General features: G+C 35.7%; 2 protein-coding genes, 2 long non-coding RNA genes and 1 pseudogene across 9 annotated transcripts; 3 read left to right on the plus strand and 2 right to left on the minus strand.

Annotated features, from left to right (window-relative positions):
* The first annotated feature begins 2,923 nt into the window (after positions 1-2,923).
* On the plus strand, positions 2,924-5,600 carry LOC147474705 (putative lysine-specific demethylase JMJ16). 6 transcript variants are annotated; one of them, XM_086582529.1, is made up of 5 exons: positions 2,924-3,173; positions 3,288-3,684; positions 3,803-3,906; positions 4,654-4,805; positions 4,994-5,600. In XM_086582529.1, the coding sequence occupies exons 4-5, from the start codon at positions 4,671-4,673 to the stop codon at positions 5,261-5,263; spliced, it is 405 nt and encodes a 134-aa protein (XP_086438655.1). In that variant the 5' UTR covers positions 2,924-3,173; positions 3,288-3,684; positions 3,803-3,906; positions 4,654-4,670; the 3' UTR covers positions 5,264-5,600. The 6 variants fall into 6 exon arrangements, with proteins under 6 accessions (XP_086438655.1, XP_086438654.1, XP_086438657.1 ...); XM_086582528.1 differs by having other exon boundaries at positions 2,924-3,684; XM_086582530.1 differs by lacking the exon at positions 3,803-3,906 and adding an exon at positions 4,179-4,207 and having other exon boundaries at positions 2,925-3,684; positions 4,637-4,805.
* Positions 5,601-5,772: 172 nt separating this feature from the next.
* On the minus strand, positions 5,773-6,517 carry LOC147474706 (putative arabinose 5-phosphate isomerase pseudogene; annotated as a pseudogene).
* Positions 6,518-6,691: 174 nt separating this feature from the next.
* On the plus strand, positions 6,692-9,850 carry LOC147474707 (uncharacterized). The gene is made up of 2 exons (XR_015207661.1): positions 6,692-7,340; positions 9,401-9,850. It is a non-coding gene; the product is annotated as an uncharacterized LOC147474707 (long non-coding RNA).
* A 1,263-nt stretch (positions 9,851-11,113) lies between these two features.
* LOC147474708 (uncharacterized) lies at positions 11,114-12,094 on the plus strand. Its single transcript, XM_086584244.1, has 3 exons — positions 11,114-11,207; positions 11,423-11,775; positions 12,011-12,094. Exons 2-3 carry the CDS (start codon positions 11,471-11,473, stop codon positions 12,018-12,020), a joined length of 315 nt encoding a protein of 104 aa, XP_086440370.1. The 5' UTR covers positions 11,114-11,207; positions 11,423-11,470; the 3' UTR covers positions 12,021-12,094.
* A 6,426-nt stretch (positions 12,095-18,520) lies between these two features.
* On the minus strand, positions 18,521-21,217 carry LOC147474709 (uncharacterized). The gene is made up of 2 exons (XR_015208439.1): positions 20,843-21,217; positions 18,521-20,244 (listed from the first exon to the last, which is right to left on the minus strand). It is a non-coding gene; the product is annotated as an uncharacterized LOC147474709 (long non-coding RNA).
* Between the last annotated feature and the right edge of the window lie 3,002 nt (positions 21,218-24,219).

Raw genomic sequence — 24,219 nt, forward strand, 5'->3', positions numbered from 1 at the left:
CTTCATGATTCTTGGGCTTTAAATGTAGAACTTCCTTGGCAACCATCTTGACTCGTTTTCACCTAATCAACTTCAAGTCCTGAAATGTACAAAAACACGTAAACAGTACTAACTCTTATTTATTATAAACATAATTAGCCTAAACAGAGTACTATTAAGGGGTTTAAACTACACTTTTGGGTGTTTATCAATAAGCATGGAATTCAAGTATTCAACATAGACATGAATTACCATTTTAGCCTCTAGACGTGCATATTATGAGTAAGTGTGTGTTTCAACCGGATTTGTTTGAATCCTGTCCTCTTTTCCTGCAATATACATCAATAATATTAGTCGATATTCCATCTTCCACGTATAATCTACCAAAAATAGTTAACGTGACACACTTGGTATTCGCGTGATGAATGTTTCCTAACAAATATCTTCCACATTCGACGATTCATATCTTTAGGGCATGCAACAATCTTATCACGCTTATTATCATGAGCATCAATTTGGGTATTTAGTCTTGACTTTGATGTTCTCCATAAGCATCCAAACTTCTTTAAAACGTAGTTCCTTGATTCTTCTTTAAGAACAAACTTTTGCTACAATTTCAAATAAAAAGCATCATTTATTATTAGTTCTCAAGTTCTTGCAACATTTGCATGGGCATCTTATTCGTATACAGACTTCTACATTTTTCTTTTTCTTTGAAGAAATATCTAACCTAGCCAAAACATTTTTCTTAGCTAAAACAATAACTCATCTACCCCAACTCGATATTCTTTCATAAGCTTGTCATGCTGCATCCATGCCTTATCCATGACAAGTCAAGCGAGATTTAAGAAACCTGCTTGCATGTAGTAGAAAGCCATAAAACCAGCAGAGGCTAGTACCATAGCAAAAACAAACCAATTCAATTATATCAAACATCAAATTAGACGACAGATATTTAATTTAATCAAAATGGCCAAAAAATAAGATATAAGTGAAATACTTACAGATTTGAGATTTGAGAATGTTCAATTTCAAAAAAACAAATCGAATTTCAGAGGTTTGAGATTTGACTGTGTTCAATTTCGTTAAATTGAGATCTTCAGTTTATAGGGTTCCAATTTTAGGGTGTTTTCCCTTTTCGCGAGAGAGAGGTTTGAGATTTGAGAGTGTTCTTCATTTTTTAGAGTTTTGAGATTTGAGAAGTTTTGAGAGAGTTTTTTTGGTTATTTCTCACCTTTTTGGGTGAAATATGTATTTAATTATTTCGAACGATATATATCACAAATTTCGTATTTGTCGAAAGAAAAATCCGGCAGTTTGTACTTAGGCGCTTTTTCGATTTCTTCAATTTTCAACTAAGTAACATTTCTCAAAATATGTGACAAACAATGCCTACTTGTTATTTGTAACTTTTTAAGTGGAAATGTTACAAAACTTAAAAAAAAAATTGTAACATTTCATGAAAAAAATATTACAACCCCAACAAAATTTTGTAACATTTTATAGACACATGTCGCAAGTCAACTAAAATTTGTAGCATTAAGTAATAAAATGATACAAAACAATATATATGATATTTTTTAATTGATAATACTTTATAAAAAAGAGTTACAAATGTCTGTCGTGCGTAACGTTCACCTGAAAATGTTGCAAAAACCATATTACAAAAGCTCATATTTGTTGCAGTGTATCTGCCATTTTGCAAGGGATTCAAGGTTGTTTAGAAATGAACCTCACTCGGATCTTAGTTGGCTCAGATTATTTGGGGGCAATAAACATATTATTGGGTAGGGAACCATCTCCATGGTAATGTCAGAATGTTGTCAATGCCATTAGCGCTCTTATTAGGAAATGTACTATTATTATCTTTAATCATGTTTTCAGGGAAACAAATTGGGTTGCAGACCATTTGCCTTCCCTTAAAACTGAACACACTTGTATGTACTTCGTATCTCCTCTAAGCTCTATGCTTACTACCTATGTTGAGGAGGACAAGAATGGAAACATCTATCTCAGCTTCTAATACAAGTCACGGGTTATGCCTAATCCTAAAAAAAATTATTCAAAAGAAATAAAAACCCCAAAAATTTGAAATTGTCCTTTCGGATAAAAACTTTTAATTTAACACCAATACCCACTTGTAGGAGAGAGAGAGAGTGAAATTTTTGGGTGGTTATGTGAGATTCTTCACAATGTTAATGGCGATTAGTTAGTTTTGGTTTTTAAGAAAAACAATGAGCAGGAGAAGATAGAGATGTTTTGTTTCTTATTCCAATTTAGCTTCCTGAAAATAGAAAAAAGGTTGGACATGTGTCAAATTCTACTGGGCTTGTTGATGTGTACTTGTGTTAAATGATTCAATTTATTCATGGCTTAGCTAGACAAGCCAGATTCTACAATTACTTTGACTTGGCCCAAGTCTCTGCATCAGTAGATTTATGGGCGTTAGATTTAGTAAATGGACGGCACATAAACTGAGTAAGAAAATGAGTATTTAAAGGTGAGTAAACCGATATAAGGTTGGCTATCTTGACAGCTTATCTTGATATCCAAAACCTAAAAGTGTATTTGTACATTAAACTAAGGGCTGATTTTTTATAGAGAAGATCTTCCTATCTTGGATAGAATCTCCACCAAAACTCGACTCAATTGGATATGTCTAGCTTTATTAAAAAGAGTATTAAAATTGTAGACAGTTAGATAAATATTGAACTTAAACACAACTTTTGACAATGTTAGACATGTTCAAATGTCTTGATAATTTGTGAAGATAATCTTTATTGTATGGAGAACATATTCCTAAAAAATCAGCTCTTAGTTCATTGTGTAAGTTGTAGATGTCAAGATAAAAGTCAGCATATATATAAGTAGACAGCAAACTTTCGGACAGCATCTAAATAGCAAAATGTCCGCCGTTGGATCAAAACAAATCAGATCAAGATTAAAAAATGAAATTTCGAAATTGAATCCAAAAAATAAAAAAATTCAGTTCTCACAAAATACGAACCCAGCAAACAACAAACTCACGATCACGAGGGTTTTGAATTCTCCAAATTCATACAAACTCAACAAACAACAAATCATCAACAAATTCAAAACCACCGAAATCCCCATATCATGTTTTAAGCACTTGGACTACTGTAACAGTTGGAGATATATCTTAAGAGTGGCTCACCCCGAGTTTTATTCGAAAGGTTAGACTAATTCTCTTTCAATTAGTTAGTTTAAGTTGCGTTAGTATAGAGTTAGATTTCGTTGGATTGCGATAGAAATTTAAAGACTTGAGTTAGATTGTTATGATGCTGTAGTGAATTTAAAGAGTGAAGAATTGGAGAATCAATTTAAAGACTTCAACTGTTGTAGTGTTATGGCCTTGTGGGTTTTTCAATTGGAGAATCAAGTGATTGTATTGTTGCAAATGCTGGTAGTCACTCTCAATATTCACAACTGCATGTTAGCGCAGAGCACGACAATGAGGGGGGAAATGAGAATAAAGGATTGGGTTCTGCTTTAAGTTTAGCTGAAAAGGCAAAGCCTCTAACAGGAAGTTCGCCACTTTCCCAAAACAATTTAGACAGGTATTATCGTCAGAAGGGTCCTCGCATTGCAAAGGTTGTGTGGAGAATTAATTGCAGTGTCGAGCCTTTGGAATTTGGGACCTTCCTGGAAAATCATGGTCAAGCAGCCAGGCCATATTTCCCAAGGGTATGTCGATGTATCTTATTTCTCATGTTCAAATGAAGATGCTATGATCTAGAGCTGGAGTCATCCACATTTATTAACTTACTCTATATACATTCTTTTGTTTTCCTCGTCACTACAGGCTTTAAGAGTAGGGTCGGTTATTTAAGTGTGCTAGATCCAACAAAAAAGTGTTTCTACGTCTCACAAATTGTGGGTGCTGGACTTCTTGGGCCTCTGTTTATGGTAATTGAACTCTGTTAAAATTTGATATATCGAATTTCTATATATTCTTTTAGTGCTTCTTCCTGATGGACTAGAAAACCATCCAACCTATAATTCAGTACCCTAATTGAAACCCAATTTCTGTAACGAGCTTACCTCGTTACTAGGGGGTCTTTGGAAAATGGAATCTTTTCTTCTTTTCCGGCTTAGTTCAAATTCAAATGTAGAGCTTGGAGCTTTTGCAATATGTTTAGCAATCTTGAGTCACGTAATACTTTATGTGCCTATTTCAGGTTTTGATTGAGGAGTGTCCGACCGAGGTATTCGTACCATAGTACAAAATATCCCGATATATCGCGATATTTGGGGATATCTATCTATATTTCAGAAAAAGATATATAAATATCACGAAATGTTAAGAGATATATACGACTGCAAATATCTACGATATTTTGACGATATTTGTGATATTTGAGGATATTTGGGGATATTTGGAGATATTTAGCGATATTTTGTGTATATAACAATTTTATTTAATATTTACCATTATATTTTAAATAAATATAAATAATGTATCATGATATATCAAGAAATATCCACAATATCTACGATATTTGTCGATATTTTAGATATATCCACGATATTTCAGACAAAACAATGTCAAATATCCCCAAAGAGAGGGATATATCCACGATACATATCCAGAAATTGAGTATCGATAAATACCCATATCCTGATATTTTGTACTATGATTCGTACACCTTTCAGCTTCCAGATGCTGGGACATGGTGAGGGACAAAGTAAATCAAGAAATAAGGAAACAACATACCTTGGGAAGACAGCACCTTCCTCCATTACAGCCTCCAGGGAGTCTTGATGGCCTTGAGATGTTTGGGTTTACTTCACCAGTAATCATGCAGGTAAATCTACTGCAGGAACCTGTCATCTCATTGTAACTGCAAGACTTAGTTTTGGAGGCTCTGTCTGGTGCTACTTCCTAGAATTAATGTTTGCAGCTCAGATAGAATTCATGCTAATATAAATTTTTACGCAACTTGGATGGAGCTGAAAATCTGGTTGTTTGCTTATTACTTGTTCATTTGAACAGGCTATTGAGGCAATTGACAGGAATAGAGTTTGTACAGACTATTGGAAATCCAGGCCACTGGTTCAGAGGCTACACAATTCTTTTGCTCGAGACCCCACCACAAATTTGGAGGCAGATGATAAAGCCAATCCCATCAAAAGTTTGTTCAAAAAGGCTAATCCAGAAGAGTTTCACTCACTGTACAGCATATTGAGTGACAATAAACCTGCTGTTGATATAGGATTGGTGACTCAGCTCCTTCCGGAAGAGATTCAGAATCGTCCAAAATAGTTTTGACGCTTCAGACAATGAGTTCTAAAACTGGGTCTGATCTCTGATGCAGGTCCATTACACTTTGTAAATGCCAACTAGCCACTTTTAATCTCACCACATTCTTTTAGACCCTAATTCTTGAGGAGTTTAGTAACACTGCATGGAGAAGCGGAGTACTCTGTAAAGCTACTGTCACTCATTTTTTGGACAACTAATTTTAGTCCACGATGCTCAATACAAATTTTGCAACGAGTTCATAAATTTGTACTTACAGTAGTCCATTTGTTAAATCGAATATACAATTTTCAACTGTTGGTGTACACTTCCCGAGACTTTAATATAATTTATTTTGATTTATTTTGTATCTCCCCTACATTTTGGGACTATTCGAAAACAAGAATCTCAATCGTTTATTTGCAGATTTGTTTTCCCAGATGAGTGATTCTAGATATCAAACAAACGGCATAATTACATATTCTTGAAAAAGAATCTCAACTGAAGATGGAGGAAACATGAATGCCTAGAGATTCATAGCAGCAAATCAGTAAAACTCTCACGATTTATGTATTCTTAAATACTGAAAGGTGATACAATAGAAAACCCTCCTGCTTCCTTAGGGAATCTGAGAATTACAACGAATTACAAAGAATTGCTGCCTTGAATTCTACATAACACATGCCTGCATAACTCACAAGCCTCTGCCGAAACCAATCCATGCAATGTTATGATACCAATCACAACGTTTTGATGGTCTATGACAGGTAAGAATTGCACTGGAGATGGGGGAGACTCCATCTTCTCCATAGCCTCAACTGCCATTGCGTCTGGACCTATGGTTCTTGGGTTCCTGTCAAAACCAAAGCGTGGACATATTTACAGGCATGAAAGAATGAGAAACATATTACTTCTTAGTGCCATAATTCAATGGCTTAGTCTCTTACCTATATTGCACATTTCTCCAACAGAAGTTTAAAAATGCCTTCTCCACTGGCCTTTAGTGTTCGTCGCAGATCTCCGTCTGTGAAAGTCCCAATTAGATGATGCGCACTGTCGACAACAAGAAGACACCCACATCCTTTGCTAGTCAGCTCTACTAGTTGATCCATTATCAGATCTCCTTCCCTGCAGACAGGAAGTTCTTGCTTCTTCATAACATCCTTCACCTGCAGCAGAAACAAATCAATAATATTCATTTGCATCTTCACAATTTTCACTATTCTTCTAATAAGCAAACGGGGAGAACCAAGAAAGAACAAGATCAACAATAACCATTACACTACAACAGTTGAAGTCTTTAAATTGATTCTCCAATTCTTCACTCTTTAAATTCACTACAACATCATAACAGTCTAACTCAAGTCTTTAAATTTCTATCGCAATCCAACGAAATCTAACTCTATACTAACGCAACTTAAACTAACTAATTGAAAGAGAATTAGTCTAACCTTTCGAATAAAACTCGGGGTGAGCCACTCTTAAGATATATCTCCAACTGTTACAGTAGTACATGATATGGGGATTTCGGTGGTTTTGAATTTGTTGATGATTTGTTGTTTGTTGAGTTTGTATCAATTTGGAGAATTCAAAACCCTCGTGATCCTGAGTTTGTTGTTTGCTGGAAGGAAATTTCAAAATTTCGTATTTTGTGAGAACTGAAATTTTGGATTCAATTTCGAAATTTCGTTTTTTAATCTTGATCAGATTTGTTTTGATCACGGCCGATATTTTTCTGTTTAGATGCTGTCTGAAAATTTGCTGCATACCTAGCCGGCCGATATATACCGGCTAGATTGACAGCCAAATTTCCACCATTCGATATTTTTAGAGATCTAATCAAGATATATCAAAATCCATATAATCTTACGAAGGTTTCTCTTTCCTATTCCTCCTCTCTCCAATTTGTTCCAAATCCAAACCAACACCTTCAAATTCAACACTTCTAACACAAAATCAAACAACGAATCTGGCAAGTTCGGCTTCTATTTGTGACCAAAACTTGTGATATGCTGTTGGGCAAAACCTATTCAACCGCTAAGCTTCCAAAATCGTTTGGAGGTTATGGAATTCATCGAGAAATTTATCTCGCCATAGCTAGGTATGTGCATTACAAAAAATTGAAATTTAATTTAGGTTGCTATGATTGTATCCATCTTACGATACAAGACAGATAAATTTTAAATGCTATTATTATATGTATTTGGGTTGGTGTTTGTGTCCTCTCTTTCCTTTGTTGCTGGATATCATCTGCTTGATTGAGGTTCTTTTGGGAGTGCTCAAAAATATATATGGGATGCCTTGAGTTTAGATTTCTGCTATGATCCCGGAATTTGTACAACCACTCTTCCTATTCTGTAATAGGTTGACAAAGTCTCAATCTCCACCTACATAAACCTTTAGTAGACTGATAGGTTTGCTGCTACTTTCTATTAAACTTGGATAAAAAATTTGGTTCTGAATTACTAGTCAACCTTCTTTTTTCGTACCTACGATAGAGTTAAAGTAGCCAATGAGAATGAGCTCTCTTTCTTTACGAAGAATCTGGCATCTATATATAGAACTTGTAGCTGCACACTCTTTCAAAAGTGGTAATTTATGTGATTTTCATGTTCTAGGTATGTTTAGTAGACTATTGACTCTATGTGTGTTGGGTTCTTTGCTATGGATCCTTTCTATTATAATAAATAATAACTGAGCGAGTAGTAGTTAGTTACAATCATGTCATTTCCTTTTTATTTTGTGTGGTTATATTCACGTCAAGTACAAGGTCTTCACTTCCATAGTGTTATTTGTTGTGAACTCATAGGTTGCTACAGTATGATCTACATGAACTGTAAATGTCACTTATGTTGGATTATGGAGTGCAAAATCTGGATCTCGTGTAGTGGATAAATCTACCAACTCTGTCTTGTTTTTACCAAGTGATCTTTTTGTTAGAATGTTAAAAATCCGTGTTGTTGCTCTAAAGGATCATTTAGAAAAGATATAAAAGTATGCTCTTTCTGAGAGGATTATAACCCTGGAAGTAATCTAGATTTGGTGAGAAGATTCCTAGCTGACAGAACAAGGAGATTAGACGAGACAATTTAGTTTTTCTGTTCCAAAACCAATACTAACACAAGTAGATTTCCAAAACCAACATACCAACACAAGTAGGTATCCTTAATGATTGATATTGTTTGTCAACTAGTGCTTGACAAGCCATCAGCTCAGTATGGTTATTCTCACACGGAATGGATTAGGTGTTTATGGACGACCTCTCGTCGATAGCAAGCACTTATAATTGAGAAATGCTCTTCAGTGGTTTAGCCATTAGGCGATAGCGGAATGTGTTGATTATCAAGAAACAGCTTTTTGTTTCTCACTTTGCCATAAAAATTATCAATTAACTTTGAGCATTGTTTATTGTATCAAGCTTATTATTATAACAGTATGAAAAGTGTCAAAATGAGATTTTTCTGATTATTAGTAGTGGGCTACTATGACTTGATAGTTATGCTGCCATGAACTATCTTACATTTTTCTATATACAATATACTTTTCTATGTTATCCCATTGTTCTTTACCCTATAGCCTTATCCATTGTTCTTTACCCTATAGCCTTATCCACATCCTGTATATATACACTATTAACACTGATTTTGTTTGTTTGTCAAGATGGAAATGAAGCAGCACTATAATGTCAATTTTGTCGTTGTCTGTATTCTGTGTTTTTTAACTTCAAGATTGTCGTGTCTAATATTTGAGGAAGCTATTTCTGTGGTGATTCTGGTTCCTTTTTGTATAATGAGTTGTGATTAAAACTAAGTTACATTGACACGGATAGGTGTGTCCGTATTCAACATGGATATGAAGTGTCTGACATGGCGAAATTCCAAAAATTGAGTTATATCACATACAATATGACACGTGAATACGTATCCGGCACGGATTATTTTTGAAATATGGTATGTCCATGTTACATAGGATTAAAATAGTGAGTTACTTTCATACAGCCATTCAAATAACAAAATTGAGAAAAGATTAACAGTTTATATAGGAGACCTGTGGCTCACCTGTTGTTTTTTCTTATTCTGCTTATTTGGTACAAGTGCTGATTTGTGAGAGCTTCCTTACTTCCTACTAATATATTTATATATCTTATATTGCTTGTCTAAGTCAAACGTATGGAAAGAAAGAAGAAGGATACCATGGCCACATTGTGTGATCTGTGGAGGTAGCGGGAGAGTGGACTGCCGATACTGTCAAGGCAAAGGTCAGTTCTGTTTTTTTTCCTGCACAATCACAAGGCCTGCAGCAGTTCAGCAGTTCTGACAGCTTTGAAGATTTTAGTTTTGAAGATTGCAATTCTGACAGATTGCAGCTTTGAAGATTGTAGTTTGAGACTTTGAGTTATTTGTTTCTGTGTTGATGTCACCTCAGTGCTGCAAGAGCTTTTGTACACTAAAATAGATGGTATAATATATGCTCTTCTCGAATGTTATAGAGGCTTTTCCTTTTTGCCTTTTTTTGTGACTAATTATGTAACGAAACTCAATGACATGTTTCTCTTGTAGACTTAAACAGCAATGAGCTGGTAGTGTGAGATTTTGATCGGTTTTGTGGTTAGGATGTTGTTTTAAAGTTCTTTTTTTCAAGTTATTTTTTGGCGGGTTCATACTTTAAAATTTTGGTTCTACTGCAGTTAGGTAAAATATGCTTTGACGAGGTACCTGCAAAAAAAAACAATGAAATCCCACGTACTTGGGTCTTCATTAGTGCTTTTCTGGTGCTTCATTGACATTAAGCAGCAACATCTTTTTGTTTTTTAAGCTGATGTGGTGAAAAAATAGTAGTTCTAACTCTACATTGGTTCTAACTTCTGAATAGGTAGCCAGCTCAAGACTTTGTGTAAACTTTGTTGAGTGCTGACTTGACTGTGTGACAATATGTCTCATTGTCTCTGTAGTCAAAAGCATACATTTACCTTTTTAAATACACATTGTTGGAAGATTTTTAAATTTTGTCACAATTTTATCATGTTGAACAAAGAACAATCAACACAATTCATTTAAAAGCAATTTGATACATCATACAGACATAGAGTTGTAATCCAATTGAAACTGAAAATCCCATGTTGCGTTACTGGTTTAACCATTTTCTTGGTTATACATATTTGTCTTCAACTCTTCATTATCTCCAAAATATATATATATATATATCTCTATTAGTAAAATACACCATAATTAACTTGGCCTTTTAAATTAGACCAGCCTTTTTTCTACCACCTAATACCCCTAATTAAATACAAAAAAACATTATTCAATGTCTTAAAAAAAGACTATTTCGTCATTTAATTTTTTATTTCTATTTATACCCTTCAATTACAACACACAGACAAAGGAGTTTTATGTAAATTCAGAACAAAACCCAAATCCACTTATATTGACATAATACGCGGTGTTACCTTGCCATTAATACCCACTTAAATACCATTAATACCCACTTAACTACCATTAATACCGAGTTCTTTCAACTTCCCCTCTTTCTCCATGAACTCTTTCCAAGATTGGTTTTTGCTTTATGCTTCCAATTCGGTTAGATCGAACGTAACTAAAGAAGGACTTGAGAAAAATTTCATCAATCGTGGTTCTTGATATACGAGAACTTTATTACCTTTGTTCAATGCCTTCACCAAGATCTTTTCTCTACCCTCAATCGACATATCCATAGATCCGATTTCAACAAGCGGTTAAAGTTTCGGATCAAGGTATTTTTATATTAATTAATCTTTTACAATTTTATATTTTTCTTCGGACTATTAATTTATTTTATTTTATTTTACGCTTCTTGGTATTATTCCCGGTGGCGTTGGACGCTTTATGCTTGTAAAATTGTGGGGTTGATTAAGGTGGATGATTATGATAAGGCTCTTTCCACCATTCAAAATCTACCCTCTACTCTCAACGACTTCAATTTCTATAAGGTAATAACAATAATCTATAAGGATTAACTGTATGGATTTTTTGGTCTATAGTTACATGAGTTTCAGATTTAATCAGATTTTTGTGAATATGAATCATCCATGGAGAAAACTGGATTGTTTGGTGTTTTTAATTGTGAAATGTGTCCTTGATAATGACTTGGCCTATATATATCTATTAGAGCTGAACAATTTTTTTTTTTTTTTTATCTAAGTAGGCATACTGCCTGTACCGACAAAACAAGTTGGATGAAGCTCTGGAGTGTATGCATTCTCAGGAGCAAACATCTGCTACTATGTTGTTAGAGACTCAGGTTCTATATCGTTTAGGAAGAATGGATGCGTGTATGGATGTCTATCAAAGACTTCGAAGTTTTAAGATCGTGTCTTTAGAAGTCAACATTGTTGCATGTTTGGTATCCGCTGGAAGAGCATCTGAAGTTCAAGGAATGATGGATTCGCTTAAGGTCAAAGCAGATAGAAGCTTTGAGCTGGGATACAATACTGCTTGCTCTTTGGTTCAACAGATGAAATACACGGAGGCAAAAACATTGTTGCTTACTTCTCAAAGGTAACAACTGGATAACATTGATGGACCAATGAAGGTTCTCTTATGTGTGTATGCGTGTTTTGTGTGTGTGTGGGTGTGGGTATAGTATTATCTATTAAGTTTCATTTTGGTGGAATTTTAACAAGCTTGCGATGCAGGTAATGACTTTGTCAATCCAAATCTTTTTCATATTGAAGAAATTTCATTATTCTTGTGAGTTTCTAAGTTCTAACTTTGACTTGGTCTTCAATTTCAGGAGTTCATGATCCTTCCAGTGGGAGCCTCCTCTTTCAAAGAGGCAATGAAGATGGGGGTGGAAGTATATCACAATTTGAAGGTACTCATTCTACATTTAATTTCTTTGTACTCATTCTACATTTAATTTTTTTGTGTCGTCATTTTTTCATAACTCAAAAATTGGTGCTCAAGTAAATTATTCGCATAGTTCAGTGAACTCATGAGGGGTAGTATCATATGAATATCACAAGTTGAAATAGTTGGGACTAACTAGCTGATATTATTAGAAATATATGTATAAAGAAAAAGAGCGTAATCAAAGAGGCTATTTACTTTGAACCGAGGATATTTATTATTTGGAGATTCATTTTGCCGTGTTCAAGTGAAAAATGCAAGTAGCATATTGTTGCGGTATGCTTGGACAATCGCCATTTGTGCAACTTGTGAGTCACAGTTAAGGTGTTTGTTCTGACCATCAACAAGAAGTTGAAGCCGCGGTATTTTTGGGGATTCGAGTTCTCAAGTTGTTTGATGTTTAAACCCAAGAATTTACCTCGCCCTGGTTCTCAACCCCTTCATCAACACCTACAAGATAAACTCAGAAATATCTTACATGCATACAAAGATTACTAAAGAAATTGTTAACTTGAAAAAGACTGCTCTCGATGTGCTCGGTTTCTACTCTTTTAGGATCTCCAAGATTTGAATTTTGAACCATCATTGTAATCACAAAAAGACAACAAAGGGTTGTGTGCGTTAGATCTTACGTGGAGTTGACTTATATATTTTCCTTTAGTCACCCGGCCTATTTTTTGTGCCGTAAGGATATTGCTCTGCATTCCAATCGCTTTTATTTTTGTTATATTGTTAATTCTGTTTTGTGTGTTATTCAGTAGTACAAGTACAAAATCTTAAACTTACTTAAACTTTTTACCGACACTATATGGTCGATCTGTGAGAAGGTCCGAGCCGGCTACCGGGCAGATTGGAATTAGTAGACTAAGGATATATAATTTACTAGAGATAAAGCTTTTTCCTTTTCCGTGTCGAGCCAATGGATTTGTTAGGCGATGATTGGGTGCAAATACATCGAAGACAAAGCAACAACATGCAAATCATTATAAAAGAAACTATATGTTGTTGTTTTGTTGGTGTCAATGGAGTTGGAAAGTCCACCAATCTTGCAAAGGTTAAAGTTGTTTCCTTGACCGGTTTTGAGATCACCGATTGTGGGAGACCTCGCTAATACTTTTGCTATCTTTCGACAACATGATGTCGTCATCATGATGGTCTGTTTGTGATACTTTCGGTCCGGAGTGCCGAAAGCGACTTAGGACTCATGCACGAGGGCTCCGTGTATGTGAGTCGACACCGGTTTGGTAATCGTTGACTTTTATGTACGGTGCAATGTAGATTATATAAAGTGATGTTATAATCGATATGTTGGCAAATTCCTATTTTTGAGAAGGGATACGAGAAAAGATCCCGGCTGTTGTTGCAAAAGGAAGCCATCCAGAGGCTACTCGCATTGGTTCAGATGTAGTTATTGTAGATACACCGGACATATGCAAGTATAGTCTCCTAATGCTATTGTTATCATCCTTGCGGCATCATTGTTGTCTAAAGGACATCCATATTTAAATCCTTCTTACTACATATACAATTTAGTTCATCCGGGGTGTTTTCATATATGTGTGCCATACTTACGATTGAATCGGGGAGACTAAGAGAACCAAATAACCATGGATTTAGCCCGGTTTAAGGTTTTTCTATGGACAGGTTGGACAGTTGATCGGTTTTTTAAATTCTTGGTACCAATTTTAAAATTAATAAGATCCAATGATCTTAGTTATCAATGTTAAACAGCTAGACCTATGAGTGGGGATGATCGCTAACCGAGGTCCCGATCCGGGGGTAAGTTTCGGAGAAGAGCCCATGTCCATTCCAATGGATATAGCGATCCCACCACCCAAGGAACGAACCCATCGCATACAAGATGTCGGCATCACGACACTTCACAACTCAAATCCCATATGCCTTCATGGGTGTGGGTCCGGGTTCCCTCAAAAGGACTAGACAAGTGGTGGATCTTTAGAATGTATCTATGATCTAGACATATTACATTCAATGAGGCGCTTACACCCCTGTGGTTGTATCAATATTCCAATAGTTGAGGAATGACCAGCCAATGACTTTGTGAGGGTGATCTCCTAAGTCCTGACTACATAAATATCAACACACACACACACTAAGAGAACACCAAAAATTGAAACTTTAACCCTATAAAAAATATGTTTACAAATGTAAGAATTGTTGGCAATTGATTTCCATTGTAATTTGGAGACTACATTTGGTATGGTCAGATTTGGAATTAAAAGATTTTATGTAGAGACGAGAAGATCCTATCCTAAGAAAAATTTGATTGTAAAATTTCGAAGGATGTTAAAATCATGGATTTTTTTTTATAAATTATAATCTAAGGTAATTGCTACTCATAGGCTCTGTTTGATAGTTGTGAAACTTTCATGTACGAATCTTTTGAGTCGTGTTCAAACTAGAGATGAAAGTGTACCAGTTCAGTGTATTGGACCTCAGCTAGTTTCTCTAGCACCAACAAAAGATGTGTCTATTGGAACAGGTTTCCCTTCTGCTATTAAAGCTCACATGGAGAGCCAACATAATGGGTGATCACTTATTTAAAACAATAACGCATTTGTGAACTCTCACCAAGTCCCCATCGATGGGATAGAGTTAGCACAATCGCGAATCGGAGAGTGGGGCCTCTCAAGGCTACAAGACCAACCACGTATGAACATTTGTTCGGATATTCATCTGTAAATCTCATTCATACTTGAATCAGACGCATTACCTTGCTTTATGCCTTTCTATAACTATTTTTATTTACTATACTTCATCCAAAATCAATTAGCATTTTGTTAATCGAGAGTTCCCCGAAGTTTCATACTTTGTCACAACACGTGAGTAGAATCAGGTTTCCCGTTTAATTAGGTGGTCTAATTATTGTCAGTCCAAGACACAACATACATACGTACACACTCTCCTATAAAAATTTATTGAGTGCTTTCTCTCAAAATTTGCTAGCTTCCAAACACCCCAATTTGGAAATTAATAAAAAATGGTGAAGTAAAATTATGTTTACACTTTTTGGCAAGTTTTACTTAACATCGCGTGCATAGCACGTGCATCTTGCTAGTATATATAACGTAGCTATGTGGAACAAAGAAATATATTTGTCAGAACTGTTGCAAGTTCAGCAATTCAGCTCCCTTAACTGCATCCAGCTTCACAGTTTGAATAGCCGAATTCAGCTCCCATATCCACATAAGTCAAAATTTCCAAAAGTCAAAATTACAAAACATGAACAAATAAACCCCAAGAATACAAAAAAGAAACATAATTTATTCAATAAAATGTTGTAACGATTACCCAATAGTGAAGTGGTCAGAAGAACCATCAACAGGGAAATCAACAACACCATTGTTGTTATTAACATTAGAACTTTGAAGCCTTCTGCCATGACGTAAACTATCATAAACTTTAAGTTGATTTAACTCAACAGCTCCATTATGAAATGATCTCTGCCACTGACTGGTTCAACAACATCCTCCACATTACTTATGCTACAAGAAACATTCACATCCTGCCTCTTTTCCTCAACTTTGGCCTTCTTATTTATTATGTTGTACTCTTTCTATCCCGTCATCATTTGCAACACCAATTTGAACTCTCTCCAAACACTTTCTGTGGTTTCTTAGTTTCAGCCATAGTACAAAATATCGGGATATGGCAAAATATCGACCTCTGATTTATGGATATGTATCATGGATATATCTCCTGTGTGAAGATATATTACATTGGGGCATCTGCAAATATCGTGGATATATCGATATATATTGAGAAATATCGACAGACTATGTGTGGATATTTCTAATTGCAAATATCGTAGATATATCGCGATATATCAACAAATATCGACAAATCAACTATATTTTCTTTGAATGTGGACATTGTAAAGGTTGAATTTGATCAGTCCTTACAAGTATGAATAATGGAAAAGATTGTGATGGGTCGAGGTTTGACTGAGCTCGTTTTGGGACGAGTTGTCTACGTATCAACTTTTTGTGATTAACTTGAATCAAGTCATACGTAATTTCTCTCCTCTGTTTTATAGGTAAGTACCCAATGCTTCCCCCCTTTCCTCCGTCAGCTCAGGTCCCTGTCTTGATGAGAATAAATGAGCTTTTAGACAGTATTCATGAGCGCGACTGATACTATGGCTTTAACCAACACAGCTACGTTGAGCGTTACTGCCCATTGCGTGCATGTGCCAGGTTGTCACCTCGTTCTAGACGAGGTGTTATGTTGTAACGATCTGTCATGAGTCCTGGAGGTTGTCACCTCGTTCTGGACAAGGTGTTATGTTGTAACGATCTTCTATGGTTTTCCTAATTCGTGTTGGACACATGCATAATATATATATTCCCTCACAGTCGTACTTTTAATATAAATTACTCTCTAATGCTCAAAAATACACCTCAGAATTCCTACATATTACATTGACTTTTCATTCTTTAACAATGAATCTTGAATTTTTTTTCTTCATATTACAATACTTGTTGCACTTGCATTGAGCGTTCAATCATATAACGCATCTATTAGATATTCTGTTGTGATTGAATCCATGATGAGAGCGTAAACGCCTGCAACCCTGATGTCCATAAATGCCTTGCCTATAGAGTCTATCCAACACTCTAACGTCTTCTGGAGACGACCAACACAGCTCCAATCCACTTCATCAGTTGCCAATAGGACGTGTTCAATTACATCACCTGCCAAAACCATGCTCTCACTAGTATCCTCCCCATCACTGCCATAAACCGCATCGATCATCTTGATCAAGCTACAACATATTGCAACCCTTTGGTTGAAGCTAGGATTTTACATCTTTCAATGGAGGTTGTTATTTGGGACAATATGGGAAGCATAAATAAAACATAATAGAATGGTCTTGGTTCATCCTCACCCTTGATGGAAAGAAGGTACCCGAGAAGATCCAGAGCCTTTAGCATGCAGGCAAAGGGTAATTCCACAAAGTACTTCTCAACAAACAACGCTGAATCAAGAAGATCCTCTCCTTTTCTATGATCATGATCCTTTGCCTCTTGCAAGAACTCCAGAACCTTACCCATCGTCTCGTTCGGACCATTGACCATCATTATTCCCATGCTTTTATCAATATAACTCATTGATTTCAGAGACGTTTTCTGCTGAGACCGATTTCATCATCTTTTCTAATGAGACTGATTTCATCATCTTTTCTTATGATGATTCATTTACGTATGAATCTTCAACATAGATGCGTGCACACAAGAACAACTAGCCTTAGCATTTCTAGAGATAAGAGATAAGAGAACGAAGATAACAATAAAACAGTCACTGAATACCAAAGACACGTGGCATCTACAATTATTACAAAACTCAGGACGTGATACAGACCAACTAAGCAAAACCCAAACTATACAGAGACAGAAAAATCCTACAAAAATTTCGACAGAATTTCCTCTGTATTTTCGACATTTCATAAACTTAAATCCTATCATAACTTGGAAATCCAATAAAACTATACCCAACTACTAAAAGATATACTGATTCGTAGAACCGGCTACTTAACCATCTCGACTAGTGCCAGTTAAGTCAAGTAACCAACCCTCGAAATATCGACAAATTCAAGCCAACTACTTCAATAGGTAGTAACATATTAATTACGTCTACTGTATAGAGATGTATGATTAAAGGCTTTGATGCAAACTGAAGATAGATCCTGAATTCTAATTTCAACGAAGACAAGTTCGACATGGAATTTACTCATTACATGTCAAGATCTAGAAAGTATCATTAGCTCTACTAATTCAAAGATGTAATTAGTAATGAGCAAAACTTCTGTCAAAGCAAGAGATGTTGATTGTCAGAGAGTTGATTGAATATAACTAATAGGTGTGACAACAAATCAACTTGAATGGAAGGAACAACTTGGTTCAGCTCACCTCAGGGCTCAAAGTAGAGGAATAAAATTTCAAAATTGTGACGACTTTCTACTTATGCTGATTTCCACAATTCCAAACGCATATGAAATGATAAACTAGCTAGATTAAGAATTAAAGAAAGCAAGTCAAATAAGTGAATAAAGATAATTCTTTCAAAACAAGCTATAGATTTTAAGAAACAAATCTATAGATTTCAAGACAGCTACTCTTAGAAGTTAAAATAAGGTTGATAAGCTAATAGAATCCTTAAGGTGGGCAACAAAATCCCTCTATTTTTGTTTGGTAGCATAAGGTGAGCAATAATCCGAAGTTGAAATGAAATTGTGCTTGTACATTTTTTAAAGCAAGCAACACACAAACCAAGAGTAATCACAGTTTAGAAGCCTATCACCGAAAATTCTCATTTTTTTCAATGTATAGTTTGATTTTTAAAACAAAAACTTGGAAATTATCCACACAAATAATGCTTTAAACACTCCATCAGTAGTAGAAGAAGTGTACAATCTTAAAACATACATAGCATGATACATTACAATCAACCCCTACAGGTAGTAATACAAGTAAATTGACTTAATAAAGTCGAAATTTCTTACAATGATGAATACCTTGAGTTCTGAGAATTAAATTTGAAACAATTAATCTACTAAACCAGATACCAGATGATCAAGTAATTGATTGATACAAGAATGTCCTTCTGATTTTCTACATGTTAGACATGGAATTATTCTCATCCAAAGTTTGCTAGTGTAATGACATTAAGCCATTCATGCCGACCTTCTTGTCAAAGATGAAACCAGTGAAGTGCAACTCTAGACCGCACCCCTAATAATTAAAAAAAAAGTCCACACGCTGGTAAGTAGCTAATTTTTTTTAGAACAATTTCACCATTGCATCACCAAACTAAGATTCCTGGCTCTGTCCTTGCTTATAGGTTCAGTATTGCTTACATATCTCCATGTCTGTCATCATTTCTAGTAGCAATAACTGCATTAACAGCACATTTGTGGTGTCACTGTTCTCAACTATACATCGCTTCCAAGTCCTTCTGGGAAAAGGTACCCCATATATACTCAATTACAAATATCTGATTACATATACTTCTCATCAGTGTAAACAGAGTAATCACACCACAAAAAACTTAAAACAGAAAAAACAGAAGAAGAAAAGATTGAGATCTTTTCCACACTTATGAAAATAAACCCAAAGTACTTATGCTCTAGTTGGCTGACTTTGCTAAGCTAGTGCATATTCTGATCTAGTAAACAAATGAACAGTCTTGTCTGGACGATGGGGTACTATATTTTATGCACTTCAAAAGTACACACCTATACAAGTTCGATCCCAAGAATTCCAAATAGTTGTGAAGCATAGATATACATACAAACAGAATAAATTGGAATTGAGATAGCAAACCTGTGAATCTGAGATGGGTTATGATCAATTTCTTCCATGATGAAAAATTATTTTCAGAAAGAGTCTACGTACTCTCCACTCCCATGAAGGGAAAAATGAAAAAACATGGTGCTGAATTTGTTTGCAATTATTTTGGCAAGCGCGTGGGAGAGGGTAGGCGTAGGGCGTGGGAGAGGGTAGGAAGATATTGAGGGTAGGAAGATATTGTTCTCGCCGTCGATTTGCAATCAACTCAATCCTTTCTTTCAAATCACGATATACCCACTGTATCGTCGAAATTTCACAATATATCTACCTATATCGTCGATATTTGTATTTATATTTATCCAATTACATATCGCAATATTCCGATACTCATCTCTGATTCCTCGATATATATCACAATATATCACGATATTTTATACTATGGTTTCAGCTACATGATTGCAGTAAGAAGAATGATTCAAAGGGACCAGATCGAGATCTTTCTGGTACACTAACTCTCTATAACTTTTCTTTTTTTTGGTAAAGACTAACTCTCTATAATTCAAAATTTTCTGGCGCATAGAATCCGAGTATTTGACACCAAATCTCTTGACCCGAGTAGAAAGGATCAAGTGCAAGACAATACAAGTGCCTCAGAATTTCATTCAAGACCGTCCTCTTTGCTTTTCTTGCAGTTCATTGCACCCCTTTTTATTTGCTCGACTAATAGCTTGTGATTTTTTTCTTCTTTTATCATCTGAAAATCTCACTTCTTGGGCCCTGCAAATTTGCTCATCCTCCAAAACAATGGCTGACCATGCCAATAAAACATTTGCATTTGATAAACAAGAAGTAACTATCAATATTTATACTCAAAACGGGTAACACATAATATAAAGTGTTGTTAAATATATAAATCAAACAGCAAGTTCAGCTATGGACCTCTTCACTCCAAAAGCCTGAGCTGATGGAGAGACACACTTCTTTCATCTTTTGATAGCGAGAGACACAAATATGCATATCAAAGGGACACAGGGTATAGAATGGGGAAAAACATACTCCACAATAAACCAAGAACAGACACTGCACACAACATTCAAGGTGCTGGAAATCTGGAAAACTGGAATACAGGCCTGAACCCAACGTGCTAGGATCTACCGCTATGATAGTTGACCTATCTATAAGTTGAGGTTTACATATGCTCAAGCGTTGATCGTAATATAATCTGCACTTCCTATTACTTTTCTTCACATTATAATAAAACAATACAATAGACATATCTAAAGCTCGAGGCAGAACAATGGTACATTGACCTTCACAACATGCTCGGTAACAATTCTCTATAAAACGTGACAAAGAAAGAGATGCTTTGAAGGACACAGACACTTTGAAGAAGGCAGAAATATTACCTCGCTAGATGAAAACTCTTTTCGAGCTCAGATTTAAATTGAGTCCGTCAAAATAGAGCAATCAATTTACGCCATATGAGTTTCCAGTTTCAAAAAAATTCCAATCATATTTCGTTTAGCAAATTGACGCCAGCAATGGAGAAGCACCAAACTTGTCAGATTCGTTGTTTGATTTTGTGTTGGAGGTGTTAAATTAGAAGGTGTTGGTTTGGATTTGGAGCAAAATGGAGAGAGGAAGAATAAGAGGGAGAAGGAGAGAGAAAACCTTCGTAAGATTATATCGATTTTGATATTTCTTGATTAGATGGTTTTTTGAAATTTGGCTGTCAACCTAGCCAGCCGGCCCGATATATATATATTTCTTTCTATCATGTTTTTTTTATCAAATATCTACTTAACAAAATAGGGCTGCTTTTATACCCAACGGTTGGGATTCAGAGCGGGAATTGAGGGTCACAATTGCCTCACAATTGCCTTCACGTGAGATTACATCAATAAATAAAATTCTTAAATGTGGTAACACTTTGTGTCCAAATCTTTCATTCTCCGAGATTAGAATTTAATTGCAACTTACGTGAAAAACTTTGAAACCTTTTGGGTTTTCCCTCCAACTCTCAGTGCTTCAACCACAGTGCGATTAGAATTTAATTTGGAAAAACAAACATTTGGCTCTCCTAGCAATTAGCTTCGGTAATGAGATCTCTCTGTCCATGGGAGAAATGGGTGGGTGAGGGTTTTTGCATTCCGGCAAGCTTTACTACCAATTTGTGCTTTTATTTTAATTGATGGGGTTGAAAAGAGAGCAAATTAAAATACTACCAATTTGAGGAAACAAATAAGAGCAAGGGTCAGAATTCCAACAACCTTATATACTGTTTGATTGTTTGTTTAGGAAAATTCGACTGAACTTCCTATTTTATGGTGAAGTAAGTACGCCTGAGTGTTGATATCGTTATTTAATCATTCAATCTTTTGTTGCTTATCAATTTCTTTTTCTATGTGAACATATAGTGCCAGTTTTTTTTTTTTTTAATTATCATATATATATATATATTAATTAGATAGGAAAATTTACATTGTTTCATCCTTTAATGTCCCGAAGCCACAATGGCGGGGTTGTTAACCATTCTTGAGGAACAGGGGAGGATTTTCCATGGCTAGCTAACATATGGGCCACTTTGTTTCCAGATCTGTTTATCCACAGAGTACAAAAGAGTTCCTTAGTAGCTAATAGGGCCAGAGCCTCAATAAGATATAGCTGAGAAGACCAACCTATATTTACAATCTTCTTATTTCCCAAAAAGTTACTGACAGTTTGGGAGTCAGTTTCCACTTCCATCTTCCTATGATTGAACTTCAAGCTCCATTGGATGGCTCTGAGTATCCCTCTGCTTTCTGCTTCTTCTGCTGTGTTATCTTTTCCTTGTTCAGTTCCTACAGCCAAGAAAAGGCCAGATGAGTCCCTAATCACATAGCCATATGTTGTGTTCTTTCCTTTTGTGAAAGAAGCATCAACATTTAGTTTAACCCAGTTTGTATGGGGTGGTTTCCACAAGATCTGATGAACAGTTTTAACTCTTTGTTCCTGCAAGTTTAAGATACTCTCATTACAGTTAAAGAACCTTTGCATAGATAAAGACAACTTAAGCATATTTGGTCTTCTTTGATCATGGTATACTGAGCATCTCTCCGACCATAAAGTCCAATATAAGTGTAAACAGAATTTGGTCCAGAGCTTACGATTGATTAGCCATTTGGGTGGTGGATTATACCAATAATCTATCCATTGTTTCACATGTAGGTGTGCAAAGTGTATTAATCTTAGCTTCAAAGGTGTTAAGAACCAGAGTGCTTTAGTAAAGTGGCATGTCAGAAGAATGTGGTGGATAGTTTCCTGTTGCTGCCCACATAACAGACAAGATTTGTCAGGTATATAGAACAGTTGGGCAAGGTGATCACGAGTGGGGACTATGTCATAGTAGCACTTCCATGCAAACAGAGTGGCTTTAGGACAATGAATGTTCTGCCAGAAGGCCAAGTTTGTTTTTGATTGTGTTGGCTGTAAGAATTTGGAACTGAGATGTTGATATAGTGACTTGACTGAGTGTATACCTCTTTTTGTAAGGTTCCATTGGATTTTATCATCAATAGGGGATCTAGGGAGGTAGATTTGTTGGATTGCCATACTGGTATTATGATCAAAGAGTTGGTTAAGAATAGGTATGTTCCAAGTCTTAGTGTGATGGTGGATGAGATCTGACACACAAGTGAGAATGGAATTATTGTAGGTGGTGATTGGGACCTTGCCTAATGGTAGTCCAGGTATCCAAACATCATGCCAAATGTCTACATCTAGCCCATTACCAATCTGCCATATAGAGTTATCTCTAATAGTAGGGAGAACTGTACACATGCTATACCAAAACCAAGAGGAGTTATGTACAAAGGTAGAGTGTAAGGCAGAAGTATTGTTGAAATACTTACCTTTCAACTGCTGTGATAAGAAGGAAGATGGATTAGTGATGATATGCCATATTATATTATTCTACTTAAGTGAGCATGATTATCCTGTTCAGTATCTCTGATTCCTAAGCCTCCATTCTTTTTTGATTTGCATATGAATTTCCATGATTTGAGGTACAAAAGGGTGTTTTACTCACTCGGGCTCGTGCCCCACCAGAAGTCCCGTTGAAGGGCATTGATAGTATCAGTAACTTTATGAGGTAAAAGAAAGGTACTCATGGTATAAACAGGAATAGCTGATGCAATGGATTTAATCAAAACAGTTCGAGCTGCCTGTGAGAGGAGCTTACTTTTCCAGCCAGAGATCCTATTACTAACTTTAGAAATAATACTATTAAAGATCTCTGATTTATTTTGCCCTAAGAACAGGGGAGAGCCAAGGTAATGTTCCCCTATATGAATAGTTCTCATATTGAGCATATGAGTGATGATATTTTTATGATCCTGGGCCATGTTTTTACTAAAATGTATGCCAGATTTTCCATAGTTAATGTCTTGTCCAGTGATCTTACAGAACTGTTTTAAAGCATCAAGAAGCTCGGATGCTTCTTCAATATTGGCCCGACAAAAAATGAATGCATCATCCGCAAAAAGAAGGTGAGAGATAGCAGCACTATTCCTAGAAATTTTTATACCATGAAGCTTGTTTTCATTGGTCTTCTGATTAAGAATCCTAGAGAGAATCTCCATACAAAGAATAAACAGTATAGGAGATAACGGGTCTCCTTGCCTGAGACCCCTAGAAGACTTGAAATGGCCAGTAGGTGTGCCATTAATGATAGGGGAGAAGTGGGGGGAGGTAATGCACTGTCTGACAAGGTGGACAATCTTTTGGTCAAACCCAAGGGAAGAGA

Source organism: Coptis chinensis, chromosome 9 (genome assembly GCF_015680905.1).
Source record: "Coptis chinensis isolate HL-2020 chromosome 9, ASM1568090v1, whole genome shotgun sequence".
NCBI classification, from domain to species: Eukaryota; Viridiplantae; Streptophyta; class Magnoliopsida; order Ranunculales; family Ranunculaceae; genus Coptis; species Coptis chinensis.

Coding starts and splice junctions, on each gene's coding strand:
- LOC147474705 (XM_086582528.1), top strand. CDS start 4,671: ATGGTGAGGGACAAAGTAAATCAAGAAATAAGGAAACAACATACCTTG. Junction 4,806..4,993: donor CTTCACCAGTAATCATGCAG/GTAAATCTACTG, acceptor TCATTTGAACAG/GCTATTGAGGCAATTGACAG.
- LOC147474708 (XM_086584244.1), top strand. CDS start 11,471: ATGCATTCTCAGGAGCAAACATCTGCTACTATGTTGTTAGAGACTCAG.